This window comes from Geotrypetes seraphini, chromosome 1 (assembly GCF_902459505.1).
Source record: "Geotrypetes seraphini chromosome 1, aGeoSer1.1, whole genome shotgun sequence".
NCBI lineage: Eukaryota > Metazoa > Chordata > Amphibia > Gymnophiona > Dermophiidae > Geotrypetes > Geotrypetes seraphini.
The window spans coordinates 252,920,335-252,935,394 of record NC_047084.1 but is presented as its reverse complement, the minus strand read 5'-3'; the positions used below and the strand labels follow the sequence as shown (position 1 = coordinate 252,935,394).

General features: G+C 46.2%; 1 protein-coding gene across 2 annotated transcripts in view; it reads left to right on the top strand.

Annotated features, from left to right (window-relative positions):
• Positions 1-15,060, top strand: part of STX18 (syntaxin 18) — a 200,740-nt gene that overhangs the window by 152,648 nt on the left and 33,032 nt on the right. For both annotated transcript variants that reach the window (XM_033949373.1, XM_033949363.1), the window contains one exon: positions 14,288-14,357. In XM_033949373.1, the coding sequence (XP_033805264.1) occupies positions 14,288-14,357 (70 nt within the window). The remainder of the gene's footprint in view (positions 1-14,287; positions 14,358-15,060) is intronic.

The window sequence follows — 15,060 nt, the reverse complement described above, 5'->3', positions numbered from 1 at the left end:
TGAAGTTTTTCACCTCCTTGGCTATTTTTTCCTCGTAGTCTTTTTTGGCCCCTCTTATCACCTTGTAGCACCTGCTTTGATGCTGTTTGTGCTTTTCCAGTTTTCGTCCGTTTTTGACCTTTTCCATTCCTTAAACGAAGTCTTTTTGTCTCTGATCGCTTCTTTCACCATTACAATGAGCCATGCTGGTTCCTTGTTCTTTTTCCTCTTGGATCCCTTGCTGATATGCAGTATATATAGATTTTATGTCCTTTAAAAAGGGACCATGCTTGTTCTAGCGTCTTTACAGTGTTTATCCTCTTCGTAATCTTCTTCCCCACCATGAGTCTCATAACTTTGTAATTCTCTTTATCCCAGGACAAGCAGGCAGCATATTCTCAACATGTGGGTGACGTCACCGACGGAGACCCCTTGCGGACGGTTTCGCAAGCAGACTTGCTTGAAGAACTTCAAGCTTGTAATTGGCCTGCACATGCGCATGTGCCCCTCAGGCCCGACCTAGGGCATGCGTCTCCAAAGCGTGGCCTCAGTTCTGTTTTCCGCGGAGCCAGAAGCACTGCTCCCTTGCTTTGCGTGTTCTTGTTGTCCCTCTTGCACCGCAACTTATTTGGTTAATTTCGGTTAAGTCGCTGTGCCCGCGTCTTTATTTATTTATTTATTTTTTCCATTCATATATTTTTGACCGGATTCACCGGTCTTGTTCTGGCCACCTGGCCTCGCGGGGCTGCGGCCGTATTTTTTCCTATGTCCCGGCCTCGTTCTGGGTTTAAAAACTGTACTAAGTGCAACCGGGTTATCTCCATCACCAACCCTCATTGTCGTGTCCACGTTGTGCGATTTTGCAACCGTGGGCTCTTCGTCAGAGGGTGGCCAAGATTTTCCAACTCTTTGGACCCATGGATCCTGTGGGACAGGCCTCGAGCTCGGCCTCGGCGTCCTCGGTGGGTACCTTGGCCTCGAAGTCCTCGGCCTTGAAGTCCCCCTCGGCCTCAAAGGCTCCAGCCTCGGCTCCTCCTGCTACTCCATTCTTGGGTAAGTCTCCTCTTTCCTCCTCAGGTGTGCCGGCAAAGAAGCCTGCCTCAGAGTCTCATGTCAGTGCCGCCTCATCGGCGTCTTCAAGACATCATTCTAAGTGTGCTTCGTCACGTAAGGAATACTCTTCCTCGAGGTCGCCCCCGAAGAAGCGCACTGCTACACCTACGATCCAACAGCCTTTGGTCTCGGTGCCTTTGTTCGAGGACATGCTTAAGGCTATACTTACCACGCAGCTTTCCTCGGTGGTGAGCCAACTGGTCCTGACCTCGACGCCTCTGACCTCGTTCTCGACCCAGCCTTGGTCTGACCAGCCTGAGCGTCCTTCTCTCGTGTCTCGGGGCTGTGCCCGCAAGACTCATCAGGTTTCCTCGAACAATTCTTCATCCCCGAGTCACCTGTAACTTTTCGAGGGTCTAGGACAAGGGCCCGCTTTTCGCCCGCTACTATGTCGAGGCTTTCCCCTCCTAAAAAGCTCCGGTCTTCTCCGCCCCTTCAGGGCAGGTCTCCGACCGCAAAGCCTTCCAGGCACACCCTTGTCCTCAAGTTGGACTCTAGTTTGCGTTCCCCATCGAGGCAGATGCTAGCCTCTAGGGGGTCTTCTTCGAAACCGGTGGAGGATTTTTCCTTTGCTCCGTCTTCTCCGAGGCTCCGCCAGCTGATTCCTTTAACTCCGGGGTCCTCCCCGGTCTACCTTGCATGGTGTCGTTCCTCGACACCCCACAGACACTTTAGTTGAGCCTCTTCGATCTCCCATTCGCGAGACTCCGAGGCACTGGCTTACTATTCGAGGGAAATTTCTCCCTCTTTCTCGGCTGCCCCCAGATCTTGCTCGGGGTTTCCTCCGGAGGATGAGTCTTCTTCTCGAAACTCCTCCTTTATTCGTTTCATCTCTGACATGGGTAGGGCCTTGAACCTGGACCTCCAGTCTGAGTCCCGTTATACCCAGGAATTCCTGGCGGAAATGGGTGTTGATCATCCGCCCCATGAGGCGCTGCGCTTGCCATTGCACCAGGTTCTCCGGCAAACATTTCTCCGGAACCTGGAGACCCCCTATGTGGTCAAGGCCATTCCCTCCAAGTTGGAGTCCCTTTACCGGACAATCCCGGTTAAGGGATTTGAAAGTTCTCAGCTTTCGCACCAATCCTTGGTGGTTGAATCTTCCTTGAAGAAATCCAACCCCTCGAAGGTGTATGCTGCTGTCCCTCCGGGTCAGGAGGGGCCGTACGATGGACAAGTTTGGTCACCATCTTTATCAAAATTCAGTGATGGCGAACTGTGTCCTCAATTATAACTTTATCTTCACGTCCTATCTCCGGTTCTGTGTGGGCGCCCTCCACTTGTTCCAGGCGGACGTGCTGGATTCTCGTCGTCGGAAGTTTCGTCTCCTAGAGAAGACTCTCTCCCAGTTTCACCTCTATATGTTTCAGGCGGCCTATGATGCCTTCGAGTTGTCCTCGAGGGTCACGGCATTTGCGATCGCCTTGCGTCTCCTCACTTGGCTCAGGATTGTGGACATGGATCCGAATCTCCAGGATCATCTTGCCAATATCCCTTGCGTGGGCTATTTGATGATTCCATCGAGGCAGCCACTAAGCGCCTCTCGGAACACGAACGGTCCTTCCCCTCTCTAGTGAGACTTAAGCCGAAGACCCATCCGGCTTGGAAATACCAAATTACTCTCCGGAGGTATCTGCAGAAATCTTCTCCTGCGTTCTCTTGGCCTCCTTCGAAGCGGCCGCAACAACAGTAGCGACAAGTTAAGGCCCAGCCACCGGCTCCGGCAAAACCTGGGCTGTCTTTTTGACAATTCCAGTCTGAGCCTTCGGGCTCCCTTCCTCCTGGAGCCTTCCCCCCTCCCCATCGGAGGTCGTCTCCATCATTTGTATACCCAGTGGGAAAGTCTTACCACTGACAGTTGGGTGCTTTCCATCATCCGGGAGGGGTACTCCCTTCACTTCAGTCACGTGCCCCTGGACCTTCCTCCAAGAGAGTTTCCTCCTGCACGGTCTCAACTGCCTCTCCTTCTGCAGAAAACTCAGGCCTTTCTTAGCCTTCAGGCGGTCGAGGCGGTTCCTCCAGACCAGTGGAATACCGGATTTTATTCGCGGTACTTTCTGGTACCCAAGAAGACGGGGGATCTGTGTCCGATCATGGACCTCCGTGCTCTGAACAAGTTTCTGGTCAGGGAACGGTTCAGAATGCTCACTCTTCCTACCTTGTACCCCCTCTTGGATGAGGGGGACTGGCTGTGTTCACTGGACCTCAAGGAAGCATACACGCACGTTCTGATACACCCGGCCTCTCGCCGGTATCTGAGATTCCGGGTGGGGGATCTCCACCTCCAGTATCATGTTCTTCCCTTCGGCCTGGCGGCCTCTCCAAGGGTTTTCACGAAATGTCTTGTTGTGGTAGCTGTGGCCCTGCGTCTCCACGGCCTTCAGGTATTTCCCTACCTTGACGACTGGTTGATCAAAGCGTCCTTGCACCACGAAGTTCTGCGTGCGACGAATCAGACCATCTTGCTCCTTCAGAGTCTCTGCTTCGAGGTGAACTTCCCCAAGTCCCAGTCTCTGGAATTCATCAGAGCGGTCCTGGACACGGTTCGTCTCCGCTCCTTCCTGCCTCGGCCTCATCAAGAGGCCCTTGTTCGTTTATGCCAGAGGGTGGCCCATCTGTCCTTGGCCCCGGCTCGGCTCCTGCTGATCCTCCTAGGTCATATAGCCTCTACGGTTCACGTGACTCCTTTTGCCAGACTTCACCTCTGTATTCCACAATGGACTCTTACGTCCCAATGAAACCAGGATCGAGATTCTGTCTCTTAACTCTTGTCGTGACTCCTTTGTTGAAGAAGTCTCTCTGTTGGTGGATGCTCTCTTCCAATCTTTCCAGAGGTTTTCTATTTCATGCCCCCTCCCCCTCCGCAGAAGGTCCTCACGACGGACTCATCGACCTATGCTTGGGGGGCTCATCTGGACGGTCTTCGCACCCAGGGTCTTTGGTCTAGTGCTAACCACCTTTGTCGCATCAATCTGCTAGAGCTTTGAGCGATTTTCCTCGCCCTGAAGGCTTTTTATCACCTGCTTCGTGACCGAGTGGTGCTGTTCCGCACGGACAACCAAGTTGCCATGTATTATATCAACAAACAAGGGGGCACGGGGTCCCTGTCCCTGTGCCAAGAGGCGATGCGGCTCTGGGATTGGGCCATCCACCACAACATATTCCTTCGAGCGGTCTACATTCAGGGTCAGCACAATTTTCTGGCGGACAGGTTGAGTCGTCTTCTGCAGTCTCACGAGTGGTCCATCCATTCCTTGACCCTGCGCCAAGTGTTTGCTCGTTGGGGGACTCCGGACGTCGACTGTTCGCGTCCCCCCTCAATCACTAGTTGCCCCGCTTCTGCTCCAGGGTTTGCACCCCTCTCAGACTCGAGGCGGATGCTTTCCTGCTGGACTGGACGAACCTGTTTGTTTGCGTTCCCTCCAGGACAGACTGAAGAAACAGACAAAGAAATGATGAAGGAAATTCACAGTGGATGTAAATCAGGAAATGTAACGATCATGGGGGGACTTCAACTTTCCGGGGATAGACTGGAAACTGGGAACATCAATCTGCGGCAGAGAGACAAAATTCCTGGAGGTGATAGGAGATTGTTTCCTTGAACAAATGGTGGGAGAACCAACAAGAGGAAACGCAATCCTGGAATTGGTTATAAATGGCATTACTGGAAGGACAGCAGATGTAGAAGTTACAGCCCCGCTGGGGGCAAGTGATCACAATATGATCAATTTTACCATTGGCATCGGAAAAGGGAAACCAATCAAGACTAAAACCATAACCTTTAACTTCAAAAAAGGAAATTACGACAGTATGAGAACCATGGTTAAAAAACGTCTCAAGAAGGGCAAAGCAGAAATCCATTCAGTTGAACAAGCATGGTCTCTACTGAAAAACACCATCATTGAAGCTCAGAATCTTTACATACCGAAGATATCCAAAGGAAGGCGAAAAAAGAACAAAGGAGAACCAGCTTGGTTATCCAAAGAGGTGAAGGTTGCAGTAAGGGAGAAGAGGAACTCGTTTAAAAAATGGAAACGGGAAAAAACGACGGAGGCCTGGAACTGTCACAAAATCGACCAGAAAAAGTGTCATAAAGCAGTTATATAAGCCAAAAAAGACTATGAAGAAAAGATAGCGAAAGAAAACAAAAACTTTAAGCCCTTTTTTAGATATATAAAAGGGAAGAAACCAGCAAGAGAAACTGTGGGCCCTCTCAACGACCAAGGAATGATAGGGTCAATCAAATAAGACAACAGGTTGCTGATAGTTAAATTCATTCTTTGCCTCTGTCTTCACAAACGAGGAAACTACAACAAAGCCAGACACTGGGAGGGTATTCACCGGAGGCATAGAGGAGAGCCTAACATCAATAAATGTGGAGTTGGACCAGATTTACTTTCAGATTGACAAACTAAAAAGTGATAAATCCCCTGGACCGGACGGGATTCACCCGAGAGTTTTAAAGGAACTTAAGATAGAAATTGGGGAACTACTACAATCTTTAGCTAACATGTCAATCAGAACCGGGCAAGTACCAGATGACTGGAGGATAGCAAATGTCATCCCAATTTTCAAAAAAGGATCAAGAGGTGAACCAGGAAACTACAGACCGGTGAGTCTCGCATCGGTTCCTGGAAAGATAATCGAAACACTAATTAAGGACCGCATTGTACAACACTTGGATAAGCACAACCTAATGAGAGATAGTCAACACGGCTTCAGGAAAGGGAGGTCATGTTTGACAAATTTACTTCAATTTTTTGAGAAGGTTAACAAGCAAATAGATAGTGGAGATCCAGTGGACATAATTTACCTGGACTTCCAAAAACGTTTGACAAGGTTCCGCACGCAAGGTTTATGAGTAAACTATTAAGTCATGGAATAGGAGGAGAAGTGCACAGATGGATCGGAAATTGGTTAGAGAACAGAACGCAGAGGGTAACCATAAATGGGAAATTCTCGGGATGGGAAAAGGTGACCAGCGGCGTGCCCCAGGGCTTGGTTCTTGGTCCCATTTTGTTTAATATTTTTATAAATGACCTGGAAGAAGAAACATTCTGTAATATAATCAAGTTTGCGGATGATACGAAACTATATCGGGCGGTTGGCTCTCAAAGGGACTGTGAGGATCTTCAGAAAGATCTAAATCAGCTGGAAACGTGGGCGATAAAGTGGCAGATGAGTTTTAACATAGACAAATGTAAGGTGATACATCTGGGAAAGAAAAACAAAGAACATGAATACAAGATGTCGGGGATGACATTAGCCAAATGTGAACAAGAAAGGGATTTGGGGGTGCTGATAGACAGAACCCTGAAGCCATCGGCTCAATGCGCGGCGGCGGCGAAGAAAGCAAATAGGATGTTAGGCATGATTAAGAAGGGGATCACGAGTAGGTCGCAAGATGTTATAATGCCACTTTACAGAACAATTGTCAGACCACACTTAGAATACTGTGTCTAACTCTGGTCTCCATACCTTAAGAAGGACAAAATTCTGTTGGAGAGGGTACAGAGACGAGCTACGAAACTAGTCAAAGGCATGGAGAATTTAAGCTACATGGAACGCCTAGGAAAACTGGGACTGTTCACCCTTAAAAAGAGAAGACTGCGTGGGGATCTAATAGAGACTTTTAAAATATTAAAGGGATTTGATCAAATTGACCAGGAAGCAGCATTACTGACATTTTCAGATGTGACGCGGACAAGAGGCCATAGCTTAAAACTGAATGGCAGCAGGTTCAGGACAAATGTCAGGAAGTTCTGTTTCACACAAAGAGTGGTGGGCGCTTGGAATGCTCTCCCGGAGGAGGTGGTGGCAGAAAATACTGTGCTGGGTTTAAAACGCATGTTGGATGCACACCTTCTTGCAGAATATATTGAGGGATACGGGAAAACCGGGTCTCCAAAAAGGAGCACCTAAATGGGCCTCCGCGTGTGCGGATCGCCGGACTAGATGGACCTTGGTCTGATCCGGTAAAGGCGTTTCTTATGTTCTCCATTCCCTCTGATTCTGAAGACTCTCGTCAGGCTCAAGTCCACGAGTGCCCCATGATTCTGATAGCTCCTCGGTGGCCCCGACAACCGTGGTTCTCCCTTCTGTTGTAACTCAGTTCCAGGGAGCCTCTTCTATCTGTTTTTCATTTTCTGCATACACAGAGTAGAGGTTCTCTACTTCATCCCAACCTTCAGTCTCTGCACTTAACGGCTTGGTTCCTCGAGACTTAATGCCCTCGTTCCAGTTGTCACAGCCTGTGCTGGACGTCCTGGAGACGTTTCGGAAGGAGTCCACTCGCCAATGTTACCATCAGAAGTGGACCCGATTTTCTTCCTGATGTGCTACTCGACAGCAGGAGCCGCTGTCTGCCTCCTTATCTGCTGTTCTGGATTATCTGTTACACTTGACTGGTGCTGGACTCAAGTCCTCTTCAGTTCAAGTCCACCTTAGTGCCATTGCTGCTTTTCATCAGCCAATTGACGGGAAGCCTATCTCTATTCATTCTGTGGTTTCCCGCTTCATGAAAGGCCTTTTCCACGTTCAGCCGCCCCTTAAACCTCCTCTGGTGGTTTGGGATTTTAACGTGGTCCTTGCTCGCTTGATGAAACCCCCGTTCGAGCCACTAGTACGGGCTCACTTGAAGTTTCTTACCTGGAAGGTTGTGTTTCTGATTGCTCTCATTTCTGCCCGTCGAGTCAGTGAGCTTCAAGCCTTGGTAGCGGACCCTCCTTTCACTGTCTTTCATCATGATAAGGTGGTTCTCTGTACCCATCCTAAGTTCTTGCCTAAGGTTGTTTCTGAGTTTCACATCAACCAATCCATTGTTCTTCCTGTGTTTTTTCCGAAGCCCCATTCTCACCCTGGAGAGGTGGCTCTGCATTCTCTCGATTGTAAGCGTATGCTGGCCTTCTACTTAAAGCGCACCGCTCCTCATCGTTCTGCTCCCCAGCTGTTCCTCTCTTTCGATCCAAATCGCTTGAGTTGCTCTGTTTCTAAGTGGACCATTTCTAACTGGTTGGCCTCTTGTATCTCTTTCTGTTACACTCAGGCTGGTCTCTCCCTTCCGGGTCGTGTCACAGGCCACAAGGTCAGAGCAATGGCGGCATTTGTTGCTTTCCTCCGCTCTACTCCGTTTGAGGAAATCTGTAAGGCTGCACTTGGTCCTCGGTTCATACGTTTACCTCGCACTACTGTCTGGATACTTTCTCCAGGCGTGATGGACATTTTGGCCAATCCGTTTTGCAAAATCTGTTCTCCTAAATTGCCAACTCTCCCTCCATCCCATTCTGGTTAGCTTGGAGGTCTCCCACATGTTGAGAATATGCTGCCTGCTTGTCCTGGGATAAAGCACAGTTACTTACCATAACAGGTGTTATCCAGGGACAGCAGGCAGATATTCTCGCAACCCACCCACCTCCCCGTGGTTGGCTTCTTTGCTAGCTATCTGAACGGGGCCACGCTGAGGAGATGCATGCTCTAGGTTGGGCGGGAGGGCCAATCACAAGCTTGAAGGTCTTCAAGCAAGTCTGCTTGCGAAAACGTCCGCTAGGGGGCTCCGTCGGTGACGTCACTCACATGTTGAGAATATCTGCCTGCTATCCCTAGATAATACCTGTTACGGTAAGTAACTGTGTTTTTTGGAAGTTCAGCACTGTGCCCGTCGTTCTGGATCAATGTTTTGCCCTTGTGTCCAGGTCGAAGCGGGTCATATTGTTATCACTTGTTCCCAGCGTCCCCTCTACTTCTACACCTTGTGCCGGTCCTTGTAGTCCATTTAGAATTAAGTCCAGAATTGCGTTTCCTCTCATATTATCCTTGACAAGTTGTTCTAGGAAGCAATCGCCTATAGAATCCAGGAACTTGGTCTCCCTGCTGCTGCCTAGGTTCCAGTCTATCCCCAGATAATTGACGTCACCTATGATAATTGCGTTGCCTCCCTTGCAGTTGCGTTTAATCTCGTCTGTCATTTCTCCATCCTGAGGGTCGGTAGTAGATGCCGATCTTCATTTCCGTTCCATTTGTTCCCGGAATTTTGACCCATAGAGACTAACTTATTCTTCGTGTTCTCTCCGGTAGACTCAATTCCCTCTTTGACATATAGGGCATTTAGGCATATTTATGGGTATAACTAATTAGTGCAACATAAACAAGTCACATGCAACTTTCGTTTCTAGGATATCCTATAACTGCACCCAAGGATTTGGATTTTTGCCAACTTATACGAATACAGAGACCAAAGCTATATGAAATATTTTATTATAAATATAAAAATATAATTCATAAGCCAGCAGTAAATAATAACTAATTATTGTTTACAATATATCTGAATACATACATATATTTCAGCACACAATTATTACACAGTGATCACAAAGTAAATATGACCAATTCTTACACACAAGGTATAATTCCTTACAATATTAAGTCCTGATAATAGCAGCAATCTATTATAGCTTATCACCAAGGGGACCTAATATTCTTATCCTTAACCAATACAATTCTAGCTAGCCCAGCTGAAAGAAGAGATAATTCCTTTTCTCACCCTTTAGATTATGCCTCAGCAGATCCGGAAGATGGAATTCTTCTGTTTCCTCAGCGTAGCAAATGATAGAACTTCTTCTGGTCAGAATAGTCCATTTGTCACTGGAAAAGCTGTAATATATATTAGCTAGAGTTCCTTTTGTAATAGAAACCAGATCTGTTTCAAAGACAGTTCTGTGTCTTCACTCTCATCCGAGAGCAGGTCACAAGAGGTAACTTTTATCAGTTACGGTGGTGTATAGAAAAACCTAAGTTTAGATCCGAGCTCCCTATCATCCAAACATAGTCTAAATCCTCGCAAACACCTTTTTTCTTAGGTCGTGTCAGTTGATCCTCCAGGATCAATCTAAGCAGAACAGCAAGAATGAATAGTCTTTTCTTGTGCAGGGGCCTTGGACGGCGCCATAGATGATAAGCACAGAACAAAGATCATAACTTAGTTCATAACTCCTCCAGGTTCACAGGAGTTGGGCATGTATGAATAGGCAGATGTCCTTGACTGGAAACAAACAGTTCTTCTAAACACATCCAGAATGCATCAGGCAACAACGATGGTTCAGACTTGCTTGACATAAGTGAGGCCTAACCTTAAGTGTGAGGCAGGAATCACCCCTACAGGCAATACTCCCACCATTTTGGGCCACTCTGTCTCTGCGGTATAGCTTGTATCCCGGTAGCACAGTGTCCCAGACGTTTTCTTCGTTCCACCATGTTTCTGTGATGCCGATGATGTCAAGGTTATCTTTTTGTTCCATAGCTTCTAATTTACCCATCTTATTCTTTAGGCTCCTTGCGTTCGTGTACATACACTTGAGTTTGCGGCCTGTTACTCTCTTGCATTTCCTTCCCTCTTGTGTCCCTTTCGATCTGTCAGGATTTCTGTCTTGCTTAGGTTCTGGTGAGTCTTTTCTGCTATCTTTCTGCACGGTATCCTCTGGGTATACTGGTTCCCGAACCATCGACTCTTTGTCAACTGTTGGCTTTCCCCTTCTTCTTAGTTTAAAAACTTCTCAATTTCTCTCTTGATGCTGCTTGCAAGTAGCCTCGTTCTGTCTCTGCTGAGGTGAAGTGCATCCTTCCTGAATAGCTTGCTCTTCCCCCAGAACGTTGTCCAGTTGCACATGAAGTAGAATCCTTCTTCCTCACACCAGCGCCGCATCCCCACGTTCACTGCTTACAGCTCCGTCTGCCTCTTCTCGTCGGCCCTGGGTATCGGCAGGATCTCTGAGAACGCTACCCTCAGCGTGCTGGTCTTCAGCTTCCTTCCTAGCATCCGAAACTGGTCCTTCAGTATTTCCCTGTTGTTGTTCCTATTGCTCACGTTGTTTGTCCCCACGTGGATCACCACTGCCGTATCTTCCTTTTCCACGCTGTCGATGATCCTGTCAATGCGGCTCACTATGTCTTCTACCTTGGCTCCCGGTAGACAGGTCACCAGCTAATCCTGTCTTCCTTCCACTATGTGGCTGTTGACTTGCCTGATGATGGAGTCCCCTAAGATGATTGCTTCTCTAGCCGCAGGTCCGTGTCCCTGGTGTATGCCCATCTCTCCAGCCGTAGGTCCGTATCCTTTGTGCACTTCATCTTCCATCATCCTGGCATTGGCTTGCACCAGACTCATCTTCTTGTGGGTTCCCTCCACTGTTTCCAGATCTCGCTGCTGTGTCTCCCATTTCTTCCTTGTGGTCGCCTTCCAGATGGTCTTCACTCTCTCTAGGTGTATCTCGGCAGTTCCACTGTTGCTGGTGATTTTCCACAGCCTCCCTGTATGCCTCCTCGATGAACTTCTCTAACTCCCGGCCTTCTTCCTCAATGGTTTCCTCTGTCTTGATGTTCTCTGCATCCCTGTCCTCCTCCTCCACTGCTCGAAGTGCTTCCAGTTCCAGTATTCTGCCCTCCAGGAGTCTGACTTGTTTATTCAGGCTTTCCAGTTCCCCGCATTGAGTGCATACATAAGACCGCCTTTCAGAGGGGAGGTAGTCGTACATATGGCAGATAGTGCAGAAAACTGGGTAGCCCAACTTCCTGCTTCTGCCTGCTGCTTCCATTGCTGCCCGCTTGCCGGTCTGCTGTGGCTGTCCTCTCCGTCTACTGCGTTTGCCCTCTGCTCTCCTTGCTTGTTTGTGTGTCCTCTCCGTCTACTGCGTTTGCCCTTTGCTCTCCTTGCTTGTTTGTGTGTCCTCTGTGTCTGCTGTGGTTGCCCTTTGTTCTCCTTTACAGTGACTCGTCCCTTCTCAAGGCCCTTCGCAAAGGCACTCTCGCTAAGGCGAGCGGCTTTAATGCTTGCCTTCATGCGCCGAACGGCTAAGCACCGTTGGCCCATTCCCTTTTAAGGGGGAGCTCTGGTGAATGACGTGGTGGGCGGAGCTAACTCTCGTTGCTTGCACCTTGCTCTCTCCTGCCTTCTCTCCCCTGCTGTTTCTCTCCTGCCTTCTCTCCCCTGCTGTTTCTCTCCTCTGTCTCCTCTCCTGTCTGATGCTGAGCTTTTTATGAACATGTGACATCACACAAAAAAGAGCAGCCCTAAGCTGCTCAATCCAAAAAGAGTGTTATGCATATTACCCCTAAGGCTTAATTACTTCTAAGGAGGAGTTACTGGAGATTAGAGAGAGGAGAAGTAGATTGCTGAAGGAACAATCTAAAGAGAATCCAGGAGCAGAAAACACCAAGAATTGAGCTTAGGAATCCCAGAAAGTCTATCTGCACTAGAAGTGATTTTTTTTTTTTTTTTTTTCCTTTGCAAGTTGAGTGCAACCAAGGTGTACCACATCTCCATCACTGAGAGAACCAACACTGAAGTGCAAGGGATCAATCACCTAAGGTCATCTCAAACATCCATTTTTAAATTTTTTGCAGTTTTGAATTTTTTTTTCCCATTTTACTCTTGGGTAGAAAGTAAATTCCCTTTTTAATAGCTCTAGTCCTGGGATATGCTGTGAAGAAGTTTTGGGTTTTATATAATTTCTCAAATACTTGAGTGCTCATGCTTAAGGTACTAATAGCTGGTCATTTTGTATTTTGGGCAAGTATTTTGCAGGTGTACTGAAAGATGTCCAGCTCAGGACACCTGTGGAGAGAAGAGGAACTCCTTCATGTCTCATGACTAATTTTACCTTGATGATTTTCATGTTGTTTTTTTGTATTGCTTATACTTTATTTTGAAGGAATCACCAATACAGGTGTTTGATCTGGAAATGCCTTTGCTGCCTGTGTATTGTCTTTTGAGAGTTTAGGCCTTGAGGTTCTGCTTCACCCATTCTTTATTTCTTTGTACTTGTCAGTTTTATGTGGTTTCTCTGTTTTCCTAACTACCAATATCTCCTTCCTTTATGATGTAGTACTTTCGGGGATATACCCCCTTTATTGTTTATTGAAAGCTTCTATACCACAACTAATGACTGGAGCAGTCAATTCAGAGCGATTTACGTGAGCTTTTGTAATGATGATTCAATCCTTGAGCTTCTGTAATGTTGTTACAATACAGAATTAAGAGTGTTTATGTTATGGTTTTCCATACATGAGCTGATGTAGTGTTGCTATAATATATTTAATTATCTTTTACATTATTTACCCACTATATATTCACCCTATATATACCTTTAGGAAGATGCTGTCTATAATTGAAATAGGGGAAGTGCTATGCTCAGCTACATTTATAGACATCTTTTCTTGAAAAACATTGAGCCCAAAGAGGTCTACAACAAGAATACAATGGTATAATAGTACAATAAATACAGGTCATTGGTGAGACCACAGTTGGAGTATTCTGTTCAGTTTTGGAGGCCATATCTGGCCAAGGATATAAGAAGGAATGAAGCGGTTCAGAGGAAGGCAACGACAACGGTAGGGGGTTTATGCAAAAAAAAGTACGTGAAGAGACTGGAAGACCTGAATATGTATACTCTGGAGGAGAGGAGGGATAGGAGAGAGATGACACAGACCTTTAAATACTTGAAAGGTATTAATATAGGTCTGAATTTTTTTTCCAGAGAAGGGAAAATGGTAAAACTAGAGGGCATAAATTGAGGCTGTGGGGAGGTAGACTTAGGAGTAATGTTGGGAAATTATTTTACATGGAGAGGGTGGTGGACACCTTGAATGACCTCCCAAGGGAGGTGGTGGAGGGGAAGACAGTGGTGGAATTCAAAAAAGCATGGTGTAAACATAAGATCTCTGATTAGAAAATGCATGGTATATATTGAAGAGTTAAGGCCAATACTGGGTAGACTTTCATGATTTGTGTCCCATATATAGCAATTTGGTACAGGATGGGCTAGGGAGGACAGTGATAGGAATTCCAGGAGCTTGGAACATGAGGACATTGCTGGGCAGACTTAAGGTAAGTATTTAGAGACGATGAGATGGTTGGATGGGCTGGAGTTAGCTTTGATGGCAAGTCCAGTAGTTGGAACCTAAGGCCAGTACCGGGAGGACTTTAGGGTTTATGGCCCAGAAATATCAAAGAATAAAGGTCAATTTAAACATAATTTATAATGCATGTAATTAATGGGCAGACTGGATGGAGCATTAAGGCCTTTATCTGCTGAAATGTACTATGTTACCATGTAAAATTCCTTACAAACAGTATTTAACATTTTCATTGAATCTTCTCTGTGATATGTTTATACTTGTTAATAATCTTCTTGTTTTTCTAAAGGCAAATAGAAGGGAAAGTGGTAGAAATCTCACGACTTCAAGAGATATTCACAGAAAAGGTCTTGCAACAGGTAAAATTATTCTTGTATTTTAAACCCAACAAATTACAGTAATTCATTTTAGAAAATACTCTTCACCAAAGAATGAAACTCATGGTGGTGTGATGTTTTCTCCAAATGTAAATATTTCAGTAGAGTCACCTTGGGAATCTTGGTATAAAGTAGAACCTTATAAATTAGAATTTTAGAAATCTAAATGTTGTCACACTCAAGGTGTAAAATTGTCTACCATTTAACTCTGTTTCTTTACTCCTATACTCTCGGCAAATAATTACATCATCTAATATTTCAATATTTTTGTTTAGTTTCTTCAGTCTTCTAGACCATCTGAGTTTAGATCTCTTATGTGGGGCTAGTTCACTAAAATATGTTACCATGCGAATAAAGGGATATTCCCAAATTCACTGGGATTAATTACGTTAATCCCTCTTCTCAAGTATGGAAAGATATATCTACACTTGTGTTCAGATTATTGTCCGATTGCTAAAATTCCTTTCTTAGCAAAATTCATTGAAACAATGAAAGTATCTCAATTAATTACAAGATTATTTGTGGTATTTTTGTTTTTAGCACTGAAATTTTACTGTCTAACTTAGAATTGAGGGAAATTTTAGATGATGGAAAACAGCTTTTGATACAGTTGGATTTAAATTGTGTACTTGATTTAATAGATCATGATATTTTATTGATGGCATTACCATATTTTTCGCTCCAT